Raw genomic sequence first — 21640 nt, forward strand, 5'->3', positions numbered from 1 at the left:
TTCTCAACTTTATTGTCTGCAGACCAATCAGTTGGGCCAAAAGACCTCATGAACCACCTACTGGTCCTACTTCACCCGCTTTCCCAAAGATACTTGAAAATCAAGAGACCACTGGGAGGGAGGAACATAAAACAGTCACCTTTGCCAGGGAAATGGTGCTGGAAAAGCTATTAGACCTAAAGGCTGACAAATCCCCAGGCCTGCATCTTCAGGCCCTTAAAAGAAGTGGCTGCAGAGGAAGTAAAAGCATTGGTTATAGTCTTCCAACATTCCTTAGATTCCAGAAGGGTCCCACTGGATTGGAAAATGGCAAAAGTAACACCTTTATTCAAGAAAGGAGGGAGACAGAAAACAGGAAACTGCAGGCCAATTAGTCTAACATCTGTCATTGTGAAATTGCTAGAATTCGTCATTAAGGAGGTTATAGTACTTTTACGAACAGGAGAAGGGTTCATTTAAACAGCACTAATTTCTCTCCTCACCAACCTTTTGTAAACAGAAAGGTATTTTGATTTGGTTCCCTCTTTATAAGCAGTGGTGTATTTCCCCAAACCCTCGGTTTTTATGTGATCTAATTTTCTAATAATAACCTGACAGCAAACTAAAGATAGGTTTAACTCAAAGGGTTAGTTTATTTACACACACTCAAAACACGGGAGGAGGGTTGCAACGTCATCTCCTGGCAGTAAAGGGAGGGATAGAGAAAAGAAGGGATTTACAGTACAGGGACCACAGAGAAAATATGTTGGTTCATATGGGTTCCAGAGCCTAGAATCAAAGTCCAATAAGGTATGCTTTCTCAGAGATCGACAGGCTGAAAACCAATGCCGTATAATTCATTTTTCCGGTGGTGTTGACTTCACACTATCAGGCACGCAGAGATGAATCAGAAGTTCCACCAGAAGCAGAGTAGATGGGGTCAAGTGTTCAACCAGGGCAGAGCTCCTTTTCTGTGAGGCTGCAAGTTAGGTGGTAAACAGCAGACTGAGCTATTCAGCCCAGCAAGGCAATATTATTTGTTAAACAAGCCAGAGGTCTAGGTCATGCGACTTTACCTCTTCAGGATGTCTTCAACATAGGATGTTTATCTAGTGTTTGGAAATTGGCTTTGTGTTCCACGCTGATAATATCTTGGCCATTATGGGTTAAAAGGAATGTTTGACAGGCCATTGTCTTAGTAAACATTCCATCTCCACTGGCCATCCTGGGTTATCAAATACAAAATGCTTTTGATGTAGCTCCCTTTGAAGTTAGTCTGTGCAGTCCCCAAGTGATCATTACTAGGTCCTTATAGATAACGAGATGTGAGATTTCCAAAACTGCAAAGCGATTTCCTTTGTTCCAGGGACTCAGGCACAGTTTCAGATATTTTAAAGACCTTTGTTCACTTTTAAAAATATTTTAGAAATGGCAATGAGGATATCTATATATATTTTATAAAAATATATAGTGTGAGGTCTTTGGACCTCACGGTACTGTGCCTTTACAGAAGGATTCAGTAAAGCACTGCTAGGCAGCCATTCAGGAGCAAAGTAGGATCCTGACAGGTAAATAGACAGACTGTCCCCTCTAGCAGACATTTCAAATGTCACTGAGTGGAATTGACTTCAATCGTTCAGCATCATGCATGGGGAGAGTGAGAGCTAAGAAAGGAATAACATTCAGCCATAAATGCGCTGACAAAAATATGCTGCAAGGAGACATGACAAGCTATGGTGTCAACACTGAATGCTACTTTTCCCAAAAACTCACTGTCATTAAGTATACTTAGGAGGAGAGATTCTAACATTGATTGCAATAAATACTTGTTACAGCCACAAACTACAGACTTCAGTGCAACAGTATCTAGATAGTCATTGGCTTTGATGAGCAGTTCTCTGAGATCCAAGAGTCACTGGTGTACTTTCCAACCATCATTTGCACATATGAAGTGCTTTTGTTAATGTCGCAGATGTGGAAATAAAGGCAATCACTTTGATGAGATTGACTGAGAGTGAGAGGAACTGAAAATCCAGATGCGAGCTAATTGATGGCGAGGAGGCCGGAGTACATTTTGGATCTTTGAATGAATGTGGGACCTTGCATCACATTGATTAGCCATTGGATGCCTGAGACTTGGAGAGGGATAAATGTATAAATGTAAACTATATTTACAATAGTGAAGAGTATATACAGTGAATGAACACCCAAGCATTCAAACCCTATAAATGCAGCCCAAACATCCGTAGTAGGGGTGAAAGCAGCCTGCTGAACGCTGTGTCCTGTTGTCTGAGATGACTTTGGTGGGCATCCTCTGGTGACGGGCCTCGGCCTGCTAAGGGTCTTCTTCTTTGGGGCAGGTGCACCCTCCTTGGCCTGACCTGCTGGAGTTGATGGGGTCACTGGTAGAGGGGATTTGGAGTGGCAAGACACTCTTGGAGTATCCTGGGTAAATGCCCCTGGAGTGTTTGGCCGGCACTCCTCCTCCTTTTGGGTGCCTGAGGGCCCCTCCCTGACTCCTTGAGAAGGGGGATCTAGGAGGAGGTCGAGGTGCCGCCATCTCCTTCTCGCTTAGCCACTGCTGGAACACATCCATGGCTAGAGCAATAGTGTGCAGGTCTGAGCACAAATTGGCAGAAACTGCTGAACTTGGGTCTCTAAGATGGCTGGCACCCTTCCTTTGGAGACTTGGATGTGCTTGCATGCCGGAGCAACGACATCAGATAGAATGCGGATGGACTCCCTCATCCTTTGTTCCAGTCTAGCGATGGCCTCTGATGACCCTGCATGATGTTCCCCTGCCTGTCTCAGCATCTCCAACATTTCTCTCAGGGTCGATTCCAGAGGCTTGTCATCAGCCTCAGACTCAGCAGAGTCCTGATTTCCAGCAGTTCTCTAAGTGTCAGAGACCTCGACTGTCACTGCCTCCGCCTGCTGTTGACCCATGTTGGTGAGGTGATCATCAGATTGTGAACCCAAGCCTACTCTAGAACTAAGTGCCAGTGAGGTGCATATATCTGCGCAGGTGGAGGGTGCAGGTAAGTGCAGTGACGAATCTTCATCAGATGGGTGTTTAGCACCTTATCCGAGTTGGTCTGGGAGCTGGGCTGTGGTGCTGGCTTGAGGACGGCCTTTGCCTTTCCTGCTGGTAGCTGGAATAGAGAGAAGAGATCTTTAGTAATTGACTAGGCAGGCCCAACATTACAGGTCACTCAAGGTCATTGTCCGCATGTGGCCGATGTATACTGGATGTACCCTCACACTCTTGTTGGGGGAGGTGATCTTGCCTTCTGCACAGGAACGATCTTTTTCCTCTCCAGTGAGCTCTGCCACCTTTTCCTCATGGGTGGAGAGCGTCCTCTACTCTGGATCCCCCCTCTGTTCTTGGCTCTCTCCCTTTTTATTGTGGGTGACCTTGTTCTGCATAAAGCAGATGGATTGACTGTGAGCGCAATGGATGAAAGAGCAATTGAGAAGCATGCAAGCCTGCTGTCTGTGCTGAGCCCTCCCAAGTAAGGGATTAAAACGCCATTTGTGCAAGAGCTTACATGAGATGGTGAGCTTATAGTGGCTGGCAGATATTCAGTGCTGATGTCCCATCTGCTGGTAGTGTGAACATTCCTGTGCTTCTAACCCTTAGACTGCTTAATGCCCTTATGACAGTGTGAGTTTGGAGTGAATAGAAGTTTCACTTGGATGGCAGAGTGCATTAAATCATTCATCTTTTTTCCTGCACTGTAGGGCAGTCCTTTTCTGTTGGCCATGGTTGGTGACCTCCCTGGTGACCTCATAGTCAGCATAGTCAGGTGGGAGAACCTTCAGCTCCCATCCTGAGGAAAGAGGACCTCCCACCTTTCCTGGATGGCCTAGAAGAGAATGGAGGGGAGGCCTCCTATGGAGGCCTATGGAAGCCTCGTTGAACTGATGAGTGGAGGGTTTGGTTCTTTTGGGCATCATTGAGAACCAGAACTAAACAGCACACCTGGGCTGCAGTGAATGAGTGTCTATGTGGGTGCCGTTTAAGTATAGCTCCAGGACCTACGACCCCATGAGGTGAAGGCGGGGCAGACGAAAAGCGGGAATCATGCCAACTTTCTTGCCCTCCACCACACTTAGTCTGCAGAATGGAAAATTCTGCCCTTTGTCGCTCGACTAACCCCAAGAACCCCTAGTTCCCGCAAGGGGAAACATCCTGCCAGTATCCAACCAATCAACTAGGGGGAGGCAATGGCGTAGTGGTATTGTCGCTGGACTAATAATCCAGAGACCCAGTGTAATGCTCTGGGGGCTCAGGTTTGAATCCATGGAATTTGAATTCAGTAAAAATCTAGAATTAAAAGTCTAATGATGACCATGAAACCATTGTCGATTGTTGTAAAAATCCATCTGGTTCACTAATACCCATTAAGGAAGCAAATCTGTTGTCCTTACCTGACCTGGTCTACATGTGACTCCAGATCTGCAGCAATGAGGTTCACTCTTAAATGCCCTCTGAGCAAGGGCAATTTGGGATGGGCAATAAATGCTGGCCTAACCAGTGACACCCACATCCCATGAACAAAAATAAAAAATTCCTCTCAGGACTTTATATGTTTCAATAAGATCACCTCTCATTCTTCTAATTTCCAATGGGTTTAAGCCCACATGTTCAACCTTTCTTCATAAGATGCCCCTCATCTAAGGAATGGGTTGAATGGACCTTCTCTGAACTGCTTCTAATATGTTCATTTCTAAAAAAAGGAGACAGAAACTGTGGACAGTATTCCAGATGTGGTCTCATCAACGCCCTGTACAACTGCAGTAAAACATCTCTACTTTTATATTCCATTCACCTTACAAGAAACATCAACACTCCAACTGCCTTCCCAATTACTTACTGTGCCTGCATACTAATTTTCGTGATGCAAAAAGGACAAAACAGCCGCTTGATTTGTCACTCCATCCACCACCTTAAACATTCAGTCCCTCCACCACTGAAACACAGTGGCAGCAGTATGTACTATATAGAAGATGCACTGAAGCAACTCACCAAGGCTCCTTCGATAGCACCTTCCAACCCCACAACTTCTACTATCTAGAAGGACAAGGGCAGCAGATGCATGAGAACTCCACCACTTGCAGTTTCCCCTCCAAGCCACACACCATCCTGACTTGAAACTATATCGCTGTTCCTTCACTATTGCTGCATCAAAACCCTGGAACTCCCTTCCTAACATCACTGTGAGTGTACCTACACCACATGGGCTGCAGCAGTTCAAGAAGGTTGCTCACCATCACCTTTTCAAGGGCAATTAGAGATGGACAACAAATGGCCTAGCCAGCGATGCCCAAATCCTATGAGAAAATATTTTGTAAAAGTCATCAAGAAATCCAACATGGAATTCGGAGGAAACTTCTGTATCCAAAGAGTGGTGAGAATATGGATCTCATTCCCACAGGAATTTGTTGAAGCAAATAGTATAGATGTAACTAAGGTGAAACTAGACAAGCATATGAGGTAAGAGGAGATGGGTGGTTATGATGGTAGATTTAGATGAGAAAAGAAGAGGCAGCTTGAGTGGAGTATAAGTACCAGCATGGACCAATTGTCCCGAATGCCTGTTTCTGTGTTGTACATCCTATGTAATGGCTACTTCCATTAACTTGCCATCAGAAGTTCAACTATTGGCTCCTGTTGCCTGCAAGGCATGCAGATGTCAGGAAGTATGGTTGTGGCAAAAATGATTCAATAGTATAGCTAATTAGCAGTTACACCAGCATCACAGCTTACATGAAACAGTATTAGTGTTGTACATGAAGATACTTAACTTATCTTGGCACATCCTTTAATGCCACTAATATTTTTTCTCATCTGCTCCCAGGTCCTCATTGACTTCTGTTGCTGCCTAATCCCATGCTGCCTGTGCCTCTGCCTTCTTGCTCACTTATTGGGTATATTCAAGGCTAAATTGGATAGATTTTTGGAATTTAGGAGAATTAAGGGATATGGGGATTGGATTGGGAAATGAAAATGAGATCCAAGATCAGCCGTGATCTTATTGAATGGCTGAGGAAGTTTGAAGTGATGTATGGCCTACCACTGCTCCTATTTCTTATGTTCTGATGTTCTCCATCACCACCCTTGTCTAGAGAAAGCTGTTGCCATGATTACACGAAGACCCTCACTATTTCCTGCAACTCCCTTTTCAACCAGCCGCAGCACTCCTTTCTGTGCTTCAAGGGCAAGTAGGTACCTTTAAGAACAGCAATATTTTGATTGGTAGCCAATCTAACTACCTGCACATGTTTACCATTTGTCAGGAGAGAATTCCACTTGGGCAAGTGGTCGAAATTAGAAAATTAGGTCAGGCCAGCTTCGTTCTGTTCTGGAACAGGTGTTCACAGTGCCAGTTTATTTGCTGAGACTGGACTAAAAAGGACAAAAAAAGGTGGAAATTCATAATTAGCATATGCTTATTTTTTCACAGTGTGTGGTATTTGCCATGACATCTGGACAAATGTGGAATCACATTCGAGGCCCTCCATATGCCCATAAGAACCCACAAAATGGTCAAGTGGTAAGTGTTTAGCAATTAAAGAATAAAATATGCTTGGAGTAAATTCAGATTTAAACATAGTTGAGACTTGGGCAGTGTCTGTGTAATGTGCTGTTAATAAAACAAGGTCATTCAATTTTTTTGGAAATTTTGGGAATTGCAGATTCTAAAACTCTCCTGCCTGTACCATCTCCCCAGTCTTGCACTTATCTGTTCTGTCCTCCGATTTCTATACCCATTAGCACATGGCACCCAAAATAATCTAACATTTACAACCTCTGAGGTACTGTTTATTAATTTCCTTCCTAACTTCCTAAAATCTATTAACAGGACCCCATCCCTCTTTCTACCTGTATCATTGGTACAGATATAGATCACAACCTATGACTGTTCACCCTCTGCCATCAGAATCTATTATAGCCGCTCGCTAACATCCTTGGCCCTGGCAGTGTAGGGGCAACATGCCATCCTGGAATCACTCCAAGGACACAGAATTGTCTGTTTCCCCCAACTATTATTTCCCTGATCAGTATTGCTTTTTTGACCTTCCTTCTCCTTTCCTCTGCAGCTGAGCCACCCACTTTGTTGTGGGCTTGGCTCTGGTTGTGCAGCCAAGGAACCCTCATCCTCACTGGTAATTAGAACTTAATAATGGTTAGAGTGCTGGACTCTTGCAACACCTGCCTGGTCTTCCTTGTCTATCAGCTGGTCATTCCTGTACACTTTAGCTGTGGAGTGACCACCTCGTGAAATGTGCTGTCCATGTAACTCTTTCGAGTACAATGTGCTGTCCATGTAGCTCTCAGCTGCTGCTTAAGCTCTGAAAACCAAACCTTGAGCAGCAAGCTTTAAATCAGACTCCTCCAGCTGATAACACTTGTTGCACATGTAGTTGTCCAGGACACAGTGAGCATCCTACAGATCCCACATGACACACGATATGCATTCAACGGCACTGATATGCCATGCCATGCCTCTATTTATTAGGTTACCATCTAAATTGATCAGAAATAAATTTATTACTTGCCTCTGATCTGGACAAATAAAAAAATCACTAGCTACTCACCAATCAGCTCCTTTCCTTGTGATGAAGTTACTTTTAACTGCTGTTTTACCTCTCTCCCTGATGCTCACGTACCCTTATCTCTAGGATCTCTAATTATTTCTTAGAAACTGATCTCTGAAAGACTGAGATACAATCCACAGCAGTGACATTACTTTTGGATTCCTTTCTCAGCATTCCAATTCATCTTGAACACTGATTCTCTGCTCTTGCTGAATCTCACACTGTTTGCCCTCAGGCTTGCGTTCTCTGTTTTGTGATGCTTCATTGAAATATTCAACTTAGTGTTCAAATTGATGATGGTGAAAAGAAAGCTAATGCATCGATGTGTTGATCTTTTGTTGCAGCACTCGTAACCACTTCATGGTTGACTTGGTTGATTGGATTTGCATTGAGCAGAAACTTTTAAGCCTTGTCTAAAAAGACAAACTAAGGCCCAGATTTTTGCCACAACAGAGAGGATAAATGGTAGACAAGCCCAAAAATCTTATGGCCTGCTCCCAAACACGGGGTGGTATTGGAGTTGGGCCAGAGTTCATGCATGCACAGTTTATGGAGGTAGCTAACCATTTAAATCACCAGCTGCCTCCATTGAAGTGGGATTTTAGTAAGCCAGGAATATGAAACACAGAGTGTGCAGATTAGACCAGATAAGAGCTGGTCTGAACATGGTGGATTCATTTGGATTGCCAGTAGAAGTAAAGCACCCATTTGGATATGGTCCCAGCACATATTTGGGAGAGGTAAGCCGCCCTCTGGGATGGTTAAAAGTAAACATGATTGTGCACAAAAAGTGCATAAACTCATTGGAACTGTCAATGCTGTCAATGGACTGTCAGCAAAGTGCCTGAGTACAGAGGCAGGCCTTCTGCCTAGCCGGCCTCTGCACCTGGCAGCCTCTGGATTCATTCTGGGGGCAGTAGGCCCAACTTCTAATCCAGCCCAGTCCCCTGGAATGAAAATCCGAATTCCAAGTGGGGTTTATAGAGCTGGGTAGATCTGGGAGTGAAAATCTGGACCAAATATTCAGTCGTAGGAGCTGGTGCAGGATTAGCAGATTTTGCATTGCAAAAATTCCACCCAAACCCCACTCCCTCTTTGTTCAGGTGATGCCTATCAACACATAATTTTAGCAGCTGTCTGAGGCTAGAGCTTGAAAGATGAAGTGTGGCATGACTTAAATAAAAATGGGAACACATTAGTTGTAGAGATATGTGCCTGACATAAATTCTGGTACATGTATGTTGCAAATGGAATTCACAGGTATTTATGGTGTGACTGACAATCACAATCATTTATTGTACTTATGAAGGCCAATGTATTGAAAAATAATAAACATTGAGTAGTCACTTTTAGAAAACTGAGTGCAAATTACTGGCCTGGATGCCAATCAGATTGTAACTTCTTTCAAATCATACCGAAGGTACATGAATATATTCATAAATTTAAAAAGGGGACAATTGCATTGCTGAGCACTCACATTCTGACTATGGTGTTTCATAGCTTTATTTTTACCAGTATATCTGCAGTGCCTCATAATAAAAGAACAACAATATTCTGTCTATTAGATTAAGAGAAAATTTTAAGTATCCATATTTGAGCTGCAACAATTAACAATTACAAATATGAGTTCTGTAAACTGGATCTGACTACTATTTGTTAAGCATTATAAATATAAAATCTTATCCTGGTTGTTGATGTGTGCTAATAAAATGCAAATAGCTTTAACAAATAGCATCTTATATGATTTTAAAATACTTTTATCTGCAGTTAATTTATTTTATCCTCATTATCTCAGTTATCTTAACATAGGACTTAGGAGCAGGAGTAGACCATTTGGCCCTTTGAGGCTGCTGTGCCATTCAATAAGGTCATGGCTGATCAGGTTGTGTCTCAACTCCACTTTGTAGTTTGCCCCCCATAACCCTTGACTCCCTTGTCTATCAAAAATTTGTCTAACTCAGCCTTGAATAATTCAGTGACCCAGAGTCCGCTGCTTTCTGGGGAAGAGAAGTTCATATGCTAATGAGCCTTTGAGGGTAAAAAATTCTCCTCATCTCTGTCTTAAACGGTAGACCTCTTACTCTTAAACTGCCTGCTGCTTCTAGTTTCTCCCACATGTGGAAGCATTCTCCCAGTATCTACCCTATCAAATCCCCTCGGGATCTTATGGGCAGAGTTTTGCCCTTGGTGGGCGAGCGGGCCCCACCGGCTCAGCGGCGGGCGTGCAACCGAACCCTGCCGCCAGAACGAGGCCCGCCGCCATTTTGAGTGCATGGGCCAATTAAGGCCAGCGGCCTGCCCGACAGGAAGCGTTATGTACTTCATGTGCAGGGGCAGAGAGAATCCCCAACTGTCAAAGAGCGCTCTTTTGCGCATGCACGTGAAAGAGGGCACTGCTCCCTGAGGCAAAGTGCTGTCTCAGGGAGTTTACTGACAGGTAAGAAAAGTAAAAAAATAGAGAAATATTAAAATTATTAACGTGTCCCCCTCATGTGACAATGTCACACTAGATGGAACATGTTAATAAGAAACACATAAAATTTATTAAATTTTTAAAAAACAGACATGAAACTTTATCCCGCCAGTGGATGAAGTTTCATGAATAATCTGGAGCCCATTTGGGGCTCCTGGCCTGCCCGCCAGCCTTAAGCTTCGATGGGCAGGGTCTTTAACAAGGTGAATTAGCCTGTCAATGGCCTTAATTAGCCATTGACAGGTCGGTGGGCTGATTTCGCTGAGTGACCTGGGCTTAAACTTACAAAAATGCTCACTCCATATAAAATTCCCACGACTTGGTTTAAACTTACAAAAACACAGGCAAACTGTCCGGCAGGCCACTGGGTGGGCCTTAATTGGCCTGCCCACTCAAAATGGCGGCAGGCCCCGTTTCAGCGGCAGGGGTCGACTGCCCGCCCACTGCCGGGCTGGTGGGGCCCGCTCGCCCACCAAGGGCAAACTTCTGCCCATAAGATCCCGAGGGGATTTGATAGAGTAGATACTGGGAGAATGCTTCCACATGTGGGAGAGACTAGAAGCAGCAGGCAGTTTAAGAGTAAGAGGTCTACTGTTTAAGACAGAGATGAGGAGAATTTTTTTCCCTCAAAGGGTCATTAATATATGGATTTCTCTTCTCCAGAAAGCAGTGGACTCTGAGTCATTGTATTTATTCATGACTGTTAGACAAATTTTTGATTTCGCTGTCCATCTGCCTTCCTGAAAATTTAAATGGATCGGGATGATGTTGGGGGTTCCTCCCGACGTCATCCCGCGTCATTTTCCTCTCGGCAAGCAGGCCCCGCCCCCAAATCGCCGAGAGGAAAATCCTGTATTTTTCAATAAGACCACATCTCATTCTTCTAAACTTTCTCTTTCTTCATAAGCTTACATAAGAATCAATGATGTAACAAAGCAGCTTTATCAAATTTATATTCCCAAAGCATACTGTAGTCTTATTAAATCTGCTGTTTTAATTATTCAAATTAAAATGAAGCTCAGGGATTGTGATCTTTAATGTTATCATATTTACATACTAAGGTGCTACTTACAGCATAGAAAGATACCATTCAATCCAGCAGATCCATATTGGTGTTATGTTCCACAGGAGCCTCCTCTCACCCTTTCTATTTTAACCTCATTAGCATATCCTCTACTCCTTTCTCCCTCATGTATTTATCTAACTCTCCCTTAAATGCATCTATGCTGCTTGCCTGTTTGTGGTAGTGAATCCCACATTTTAGCCACTATTTGGATGAAGAAGTTTCTCTTGAATTTCCTATTGGATTTATATATGGCTGTCTTATATTTTTGTCCTCTAGTTGTGGCCTTGTCTGAAAGTGAAAACATCTTCTCTATATTTAGCCTATTAAACCTTTACATAGTTTAAAGAACTTTATTAGGTGCCCCCTCAGTCATACAGAGAAAAAATCATGTAGAGGTTCCCCTTTTCCTAAAGAGATGCTCCCTACACTCAAGTTCGTGACACCAGATTCATAAGTACATGGCTTGAATAGAATGACCAGTGAAATATGTTTCTTCTGATAATTCACAATTGCTTTATTGAATTACCCACAACCCCACAGTATAGAACCTCAAAATTTTGAATGACCCATTCCCAGTACCCGACATAAAGTCACCATGAATTGGGCTTAAATTTACAAAAAATGCTAAGTCCACATAAAATTCCCACAACTCGGTTTGAACTTACAAACCACCAGGTCTTGTCCTGAAACCTTAAGAAAAACTCTTAGACCAATATCTCCAAGATATGGCTGAAACGAGTTACAAGGTACTGGCAAAAAAACACCAAGTTTTCAGCCCAAACCTTCACAAAACCAGAGACCAATATCTTTACGATTTGGCTGAGACAAACAATCCCCAACCTGGCTGGTCTGTCCGATGTTGACTGTAGGTCTGAATAAAGGTGACCAAACTCGACCCTTCCTCTGACTGCAGCCCAAAACCTTCAGGCCAATGTCACCACAATATGGCTGAAAACACTTAACAATCCCCAACACGGCCGGTCTGTCCAGCGTAGAATGTAGGCCTGGGTCAAAGTGACCAGCCCTGACCCTCCTTCCAACTGCAGCCCAGATATTCAGATCTACCTTGCTTTTATAATAATTTAACTCAAATGTGTCAAAACATATTTCCTGTTGTTCCAATGCCCATTTAGTTGATTCCACACAAAGTCCAGACAAATGTCATCAGCTCCTGTGAGTTGAAATTATGGGGTTTTCCATGTAAGATGTATCCAGACAAATATTATCACTTCTCATTATATGCGCAATTCTCCTGCTGTTTGAGATGGCAGAGTAATAGCACAGTAACAGTGCCTGGCTCCAAAGTTAATGAGGGTTTCAATGATCCTATTCAGTACTATTGAGTGTGGTGGTTGCAGAATTCCTTGAGTGTATTGTATTGATAATATGTCCATTGTGCCATTGTATTGGGTAATCAGACTTCTTGATTGCAGTAGTCAATGTCCAAACCCTTTTGATTAGTCACTGTGTTTTTAATAAATGTCTGAATTAACCCTTTGCTGCCTAGCCCTGTACTGCTGACTGTAGCTTATCTTTTTATAATTTATATTCCTATCATGAGGTCCAAACACGTCCGTGGGTTTTAAATTATGTTGCATAAATTTCTCAGTTTGTGGGGATTTCGATCCTACAAGTCCCAGCCTATTCAATCTTTACTACTAGGTATAACTTCTCATTTCTAATCTTCTAGCAATTTTTTTTTGCACCTTCTCCTGTGCTTTTGTATCCTTTTTATAGTATGCATACCAAGATGTTCCCAGTACTCCAAAGTGGTCTAGGCTTCTGTACAAATTTAATATCACTTCTCTGCTTTTCAATTATATAGGACAAGAACAAAGAAAAGTACAGCACAGGAATAGGCCCTTCGGCCCTCCAAGCCTGCGCCAAACATAGTGCCTGTCAACTAAAACATTTTGCACTTCCGGGGTCCGTATCCCTCTATTCCCATCCTATTCATGTATTTGTCAAGCTGCCTCTTAAACACCACTATCGAACCTGCTTCCACCACCTCCTCTGGCAGCAAATTCCAGACACTCACTACCCTCCTGCGTAAAAAAACTTGCCCCGCACATCTCCTCTATAGTTTTCTCCGCTCACCTTAAATCTATGTCCCCTAGTAATTGACTCTTCCACCCTGGAAAAAAGCTTCTGACTATCTACTCTGTCCACGCCATTCATAATTTTGTAAACTTCCATCAAGTCGCCCTTCAATCTCCGTCGCTCTAGTGAGAGCCATCCGAGTTTCTCCAACCTCTCCTCATAGCTAATAACCTCCAGACCAGGCAGCATCCTGGTAAACCTCCTCTGCACCCTCTCCAACGCCTCCATATCCTTCTGGTAATGTGGCGACCAGAATTGCATGCAATATTCCAAGTGTGGCCTAACCAAGGTTCTATACAGCTGCAGCATGACTTCCCAGCTTTTATACTCAATATCCCTGCCAATGAAGGCAAGCATGCCATATGCCTTCCTGACTACCTTATCCACCTGCGTTGCCACTTTCAGTGACCTGTGAACCTGTACACTTAGATCCCTCTGCCCGTCGATGCACTTAAGTGTTCTGCCATTTACTGTATAGTTCCTGCCTGTAATGCATTTTGGAAGGTCTAATACCTCGCATTTGTCCAGATTAAACTCCATCTGCCATTTCTCTGCCCAAGGCTCCAACTGATCTAAATCCCATTGTGTCCTTTGACAATCCTCTTCACTATCTGCAAATCCTCCAACCTTAGTGTCGTCTGCAAACTTATTAATTAGCCCAGTTACATTTTCCTCCAAGTCATTTATGTATACTACAAACAACAAAGGTCCCAGCACTGATCCCTGCGGAACTCCACTAGTCACAGCTCTCCATTCAGGAAAGCCCCCTTCCACTGCTACCCTCTGCTTTCTATGACCAAGCCAATTCTGTATCCATCTTGCCAGCTCACCTCTGATCCCATGCGACTTTACCTTCTGTACCAGTCTGCCATGAGGGACCTTGTCAAAGGCCTTACTGAAATCCATGTATATAACATCCACTGCCCTTCCATATTCTTCAAGACACCTAACATCTCCTCTTTTTTGACCCTGAGAAATGAACCCCAGTGCTTTGTTTCGTTTGGTTATGGCTTATTATTCTGCATGGCTAATTGGAGATATTTTAAATGTGAAAATAAAATAGTTGTAAAGACTTCAATATTATTTTAAAATAGGTTAATAGGTTTGAAACAATTCTCCTTGAAACAATGGAGATATCCACCTGGGTGAAGAATTCACTTATTATCGCCATCAGAAATCTCTGGCTTTTATCAGTTGTTTCTATCAATTTTTTTTGCACTAGAAATAAAAATGATTATACACTGCAATAATTGCAGGTGATCCACAGGCCCTCTCCACGTCCACTTTCCATCCTGAGCCCACTACCTTGGCCTGGATGTGGGCTGCCCACATTGCTAGCTGAAAATCCGACCTGTAATTATCAATAATTGGCTTCAATTGGCTGTCCATCAGGAGGTGGCAGGTAGTGGATTTACATATTTGGAGTCAAAAGCAAGTCCAGTTTCCAGGTTAAGCTGGTCAGAAGGCAGCAAAATCTCTGAATCGAAGTGAAGGCGGCGGTTAGGGTATAATGGAGGAAGCAGGTGGAAAGTAGAGGAAGGGAAATACAATAAGTGACTTACTGCTCATGCAGGGAGGCAGAAATAATTCTAACATAATGAAAGCAAAAATCCTACAGATGCTGGAAATTTGAAATAAAAACAGAAAGTGCTGGAAATACTCAGCAGGTCTGGCATCTATACAGAGAGAAACAGAGTTAACATTTAACTCTTCTTCAGAACACACTTCAGAATTTGGATTAATTCCAAATTTGTTCTAAACTGAGAATGGTTGGTGGGCAGGTAGCAAGCTGCAGCTCACTGAGTGTTGAGAATTTCTTCTTCTGATTGTCTATACTGTTGTAGCAAGAGTGTGTCAAAGAACCAATTTATTCTCAGCAGGACATAGGAAGTTCACCTTAGGACATAAGAATAAGAGCAGAAATAGGCCATTAGCACCTCGAGCCTGCTGTGTCATTTAACAAGACCATGGCTGATCTACCTCAACTCCACCTTTCTGCACAATCCCCATATTTCTTAAAATCTATCAACCTCTGTCTTAAATATACTCAAAGACTGAACATAGTCTGTCTGGTGTAGAGAATTCCAAGATACATAATCCTGTGTGAAGACATTTCTCCTCATCTCAGTCCTTAATGACCAATCCCTTATCCTGAGACTGTGACCCCATATTATAGGTACCCCTGTCAGGGGAAACACTTTGTCAGCATCTACCCTGTAAAGCCCCCGAAGAATTTTATATATTTAAATTAGATCACCTCTGATTCTTCTAAACTGTAGGGAATATAGGCCTAGTCTGCTCAATCTCTCCTCACAGGATTAACCCTTCATCCCAGGAAGCAGTTGAGTGAACTTTTGTTGCATTGCATCTCAAAAAGGTATGTTCTTTATTGGGTCAGGAGATCAAAACTGCAAACCTATATAATTATAGAAATATGTCTTTCCCCTTACACTGCAATCACTATGTAACAAAAGCTAATATACCATTTGCCTTCCTGATTGCTTGCTGTACCTGAATATTAACGATCTGCATTTTATTTATTTTGTTTTTTTTGTTATTACTTCATGGGATGTGAGCATAACTGGAAAAGCCAACATTTATTGCCCATCCCTATGCCTTTGAGATGGTTGTGAGCTGCCTTCTTGAACTTTTACAGCCCATGTGTTGTATGTGCACTCACAGTGCTGTCAGGAAGGGAGTTCCAGAATTTTGACTCAGTAACAGTGAAGAAATGGCAATACAGTTCCAAGTCAGGATGGTGTGTGGCTTGGAGGGGAAATTGAAGGCGGTGGGGTGCCCATGCATTTATTGCCCTTTTTCTAGACGGTGGAGGTTGCGGGTTTAGAAGGTGCTGTCAGAAGAGCCTTGGAAAGCTGCTGCATACATCTTGTAGATTGTACATACTGCTGCCACTATGTGCCAATAGTGGAGGGAATTAATAGTTAAAGTGGTGGATGAAGTTCTGTTGACGCTCCTGCTTTGTCTTGGAGTTTCTTGAATGTTGTTGGAGCTGCACTCATTCAGGCAAGTGGAGAGCATTCCATCACACTCCTAATATGCCTTATGGATAGTGGACAGCTTTGGGGAGTCAGGAAATGGGTCACTCACCATAGTATTTCCAGCCTCTGACCTGACCTTAGCCACAGTATTTATAGGGCCAGTCCAGTTAACTTTCTGAATGATGGTAACCCCGCCATCAACATAATGGGGATTTTCAGCGATGGTCATGCTACTGAATATCAAGGGAAGATTAAAATAAAAGCAGAATACTGCAGATGCTGAAAGTCTGAAATAAAAACAGGAAATTCTGAAAAAATTAGCAGGTCTGTCTGGCAGCATCTGTGGAGAGAGAGAGAGAGACAGGCCAGAATTTTGCCATCCTTAACCTGCAGCGGGTTTCATGGCAGCAGGAGTAGTGAATCCAGCAGCAGGCAAAAAGTCATAAATCTGCCTTAATAAAAAAAGTCACAATTCTCCTGATGGTATGTTCATGGTGGGTCAGTTATCCTGCCGATTAGTGGTGCGAACGCCATTTGCATTCGTTAGCATGTCATGAATGCTCATTAAAACAGCTCCTCGCCAGAATCTTGCCAGGCCTTCCAATCTTCCGTCACACCAGCAGGAAATTATGTTGGCCTCAAATCCGTTTGAAAAAGGGTGGTATGCACAAGTCGGACCTTAAGGTGAACAAAACATATCTGCCATAGCGCTGCACTGGTCTTGTTGCGATGAATGCCAAGCCATTTTGTTGGGGCTGTAGGGTTGAACTGTTCCTTCTCTTTGTTTTCATTGTCTCAAGAAACATCACTATGTTGTGGTACTCATGCAGCCCTCCACTTTCAGAAATTAGCATTTTGATCGGGGGTGAGCTGTGAGGCAAGGGTTGGGTTGACGGACACGACGGAGGCAATGGGGAGGGAAGGTGGTGGAATGACAGTGAGAGGGAAGGGCAAACACGATGGGGGCAATGGAGAGGGAAGGCAGTGGAACGGCAGTGAGAGGGAAGGACGAACATTATGGAGGCCTTTCTAGGGTTGCTCTCTAACCTCTTGTTGCCGCAGGAATGTGCAGGAGCCTGCTTAGAAAGAAAGGAGGAATAAAATGGAGTGCAGCTGAGTGATGATTGGAGTCTGGTGAGAGGGAAGTTTTAAGTTTTAATTTTGTTCCTAAATTTTGCTCTTAAAATCTAATCTAGTCTGTAATTAGCAGTAACTAGAAAGTACTGTGTAAGCAGGTTAAGTCTTTCAGTTTAAATGGGATAAACTCTCTCAGCTGTAAGAGCTGAGTAGTTAATTAGCTAGCTGGTTGAATCTGGTTACTGTAGTCCCAGTTCAGTTTGTTATAAATTCAGGGTTCTTTAATGCAGCCTTAGCAAATGGAGTGTAGCTGACTGAGTGAAAGTCTGGAGTTTGGTGAAAGAGGGAATTTGAGGGAGAAGGAGTTGTTTGTTTCCTCTTTCTATCTTTTTCACCCTGTAAAAATTGGTTCTTGCTCTATAACAAGGAAAGGAGCTAGCTGTCTGGTGAGTATCTGGTAAGTAGGTAAGTTTTATTCTATCCATAAGGTTTAAAATTGCTGCAGACTCTGTGACACATCAGGGAGGGGGAAAGTTACCTGGATACTTTATATCAGGAGGCAGTCACTCCACTGAGGATAGGGTCTTCTGATTTAGTCAGTGGCCAGGGACTGGAGGGTGAGTGAGGCAGGTAAGGGAACCCAGAGGGCAGAGATGCAGGAGTGAACCTTTTCAATTGTCCAGCAGGTATGAGATTCTCTCAGCTTGTTTGGATGAAAGTGGGGGCTGTAGGGTGGATGAGCAAACTGACCATGGCAACTTGGTACAGGAAGTCATTTGAGTGGGGTGAACAAAAATGAATGTAGTGGCAGTAGAGGACAGTATAGTGAGATGCATAGGCACTGCTCTTTGCAGCAAAGAGCGAGAGTGCAGGCAGCTTTGTTGCCTGCCTGGTGCCAGGGTTTGGGACATCTGCTCACGGCTGGAGAGGAACTTGTGGGGGGGTGAGGGCGAGGAGGAGCCAGTTGTTTTGGTCCATGGAGGTACCAACAACATAGACAGTGTGAGGAAGGAGGCTCTGCATTGACAGTACGATGAGCTTGGCACCAAATTAAGAAGCAGAACCTCAAAGGTAATAATTTCTGGATTATTACCTGAGTAATATGCAAATTGGCAAAGGACTAATAAGATTAGAGAAATGAATGTGTGGCTCAAGGACTGGTGTGGGCAAAGTGGGTTCTAGTTTGTGAGGCACCTGCAATGGTATTGGAGAAAGTGGGATCCATACTGTTGGGATAGTCTACACCTGAACCATGCTGGGGCTGGTGTCCTCGCAAGCCACCTAACTTTTTAGGGAAGTAAAGAGGATTTTAAACTGAATAGTGAGGGTAAGGGAGCAAATTTGAGAAGATGTGGTATCTTACTTAAGATGTGGTAAACCAAAGAGTAGAGGCAAGGCAAGGGAGACAGATATTAATATGGGAAATGATAAACATACTGTGCCAGGAAGGGACAGAGAGTGCAAATCTAAGAGTAAATCAGCAGATAAGGCTAGATGCTACAAAAACAATAAAAGGACAAAACTAAAGGCTCTGTTTAGATACATGTATCATTCGAAACAAAACAGATGAACTGATAGTACAAATAGAAATAAATAAGTATGAACTGATAGCCATTACAGAGACTTAGCTACAGGGTTACATAGATTGGGACCTGAATACTGAAGGGAGATTTAAGAAGGACAGGAAGTTAGGAAAAGGTGGAGGGGTGGCTCTATTAATTAATGATGGTATAAGCACATCAGAGAGGGATGACCCAAGTTCAGGACCAGGATGTTGAGATGAGGTATGATAAAAGCAATAAGTCACTTGTAGGAGTGGTGCACAGGCCCCATAATTGTAACTACACAGTATGGCAGAGTATAAAAGAAGGGATAATGGGAGCTTGCCAGTAAGGTACAGCTATAATCATGGGGGTTTTAATCTACATATAGACAGGGAAAATCAGATGGGCAAAGGTAGTATAGATGAGGAGTCCATAGCATGTTATCGGGATAGTTTTTTTTTTTAGAACAGTACGTTCTGGAGCCAACCAGAGAGCAGGCTATACTAGCCAAATAAGCGTAATTTTGAGGGTGTGAAAGCAGAACTAGCTAAAGTGAATTGGCAAATGAGGTTAAAGGATATGTCAATAGAGGTTCAGTGGCAGGCATGTATCACACAGAATATCTGTGCAGAAGAGGCCCTTCGGCCCATTGAGTCTGCACCGACACGTGAGAAACACCTGACCTACCTAGTCCCATTTATCAGCACTTGGCCCATAGCCTTGAATGTTATGATGTGCCAAGTGCTCATCCAGGTACTTCTTAAAGGATGTGAGGCAAACCCCCTCCTCCATCCTCCCAGGTAGCGCATTCCAGACTGTCACCAACTTCTGGGTAAAAAGGTTTTTCCTCACATCCCCCCCCCCCCCCCCCCGCCCTAAACCTCCTGCCCCTCACCTTGAACTTATGCCCCCTTGTGACTGACCCATCAACTAACGGGAACAGCTACTCCCTATCCATCCTGTCCATGCCCCTCATAATCTTATACACCTCGATCAGGTTGCCCCTCAGTCTTCTCTGCTCCAACGAAAACAACCCAAGTCTATCCAACCTCTCTTCATAACTTAAATGTTTCATTCCAGGCAACATCCTGGTGAATCTCCTCTGCACCCCCCCCCCCCCCCCCCCCCCCCCCCCCCCCCCCCCCCCTCCAGTGCAATCACATCCTTCCTATAATGTGGCTACCAAAACTGTGCACAGTACTCCAGCTGTGGCCTCACCAAGGTTCTATACAACTCCAACATGACCTCCCTACTTTTGTAATCTATGCCTCGATTGATAGTGTCCCATATGCCTTTTTCACCACCCTACTAACGTGCCCCTCTGCCTTCAGAGATCAATGGACACACACCAAGGTCCCTTTGTTCCTCAGAACTTCCTAGTGTTATGTCGTTCATTGAATACTTCTTTGTCAAATTACTCCTTCCAAAGTGTATCATCTCTCACTTTTCAGGGTTAAATTCCATCTGCCACTTATCTGCCCATTTGACCGTCTAGTTTATAGCTTCCTGTAGCCCAAGACACCCAATCTCACTGATAACCACCCAGCCAAAAGGGATATTTCAGAATACACAAATAATACATTCCAATGGGAAAGAAAAATTCCAAGAGGTGGTCCAACATCTGTGGTTAACTAAAAATGTTAAAGCAAGTATCAAATTTAAAGGAAAAACCATATTTGGCAGAATTTTCCCCTTGGCGTGCGGGGGTGGTACCTACACGTAAAATGACGTGTGGTAGTATCAGGTGTGTGTCTGGATGTCACCATGTGCCATCGCGTTATTTCGTTGGGTGGGAACGTGATTATATCTGGTGTGTGGCCACCATTAATTAATGGGCCTGTTAAGGCCCTTGCGCTAATTGGTGATTTTTCAGTGCCCATGCGATCTTCGGGACATCGCATGGGCGCAATGGGCAGGCAGGTAGGACACATTTATATTAAACTCATCCACAGGCAGAATACACGGGCTCAGTGGCGTTGTGAGTTGCTCTGTCACGTATTTATTTTTCAGTTACTAATACTTGCCAGTGTGAGCTGCAACACTTCAAAACGCATACCAGCTGCTTGGAATGGGCTCTCAAACTTCAGGTCAGCACTCTGCAGTGAAGAATCATTTTTGGGCGTGCAAGTTTCAGGAAGCCTTCCCTTATCCTGGGAATGGGAGTTGAACTCCACTGGAGGCACCTCCTCTGAGGAGGAAGGGAGGGCTAGAAGGGGGAGGAGGACCCAAGGAGTGTACATTCAGCCTCCAGAGGAGCTACCTTTGGGAGGAAAGGCATAGGCGCAAGGCATGCAGGGCCAAGAGGTAGTCCAAGGCAGAAGGGGCTGCAGAACACACTATCCTGCTGCCAGGGTATACAGGCAGTGAAGCAGCTACCTCAATGTGCCGAAGGAGGCTCCATCTCTCAAAGGAGACAGTCAACTATTTCTGTCAGATGATTGGGCCTGAGATCTCTGCAAACTGGCTGGGTGGACACCCCAGGCCAGTGGCTCTTAAGATCACAGCTGCCCTCAACTTCTATGCCTCTGGCTCCTTCCAGTTGGTTCTTTGCAGTGTTTCCCAATCAGCTGTCCACACTTCAGTCAAGCAAGTTACAGACACTCTGTTCAGGCGTGCATTGACCTTCATCCATTACCGTTGCGACCAGGCAAGTGAGACATAGCGAGCCAGAGACTTTGCAGCCATTGCTGGCTTCCCCTGTGTCCAGGGTGCAATAGGCTGCACACATGTGGCCATCAAGGCACCAGCAGGTGAGCCTGGTGCCTTTGTCAACAGGAAGGGCTTCCACTCCATGACCGTG

At 43.9% G+C, this 21640-nt stretch overlaps 1 protein-coding gene across 1 annotated transcript in view; it reads left to right on the forward strand.

The window, feature by feature from the left end:
* Positions 1–21640, forward strand: part of tusc3 (tumor suppressor candidate 3) — a 741583-nt gene that overhangs the window by 344641 nt on the left and 375302 nt on the right. The window contains exon 6 of the mRNA XM_041183092.1: positions 6447–6536. Coding sequence (XP_041039026.1) covers positions 6447–6536 — 90 coding nt within the window. The remainder of the gene's footprint in view (positions 1–6446; positions 6537–21640) is intronic.

Source organism: Carcharodon carcharias, chromosome 1 (genome assembly GCF_017639515.1).
Source record: "Carcharodon carcharias isolate sCarCar2 chromosome 1, sCarCar2.pri, whole genome shotgun sequence".
Taxonomy (NCBI): domain Eukaryota; kingdom Metazoa; phylum Chordata; class Chondrichthyes; order Lamniformes; family Lamnidae; genus Carcharodon; species Carcharodon carcharias.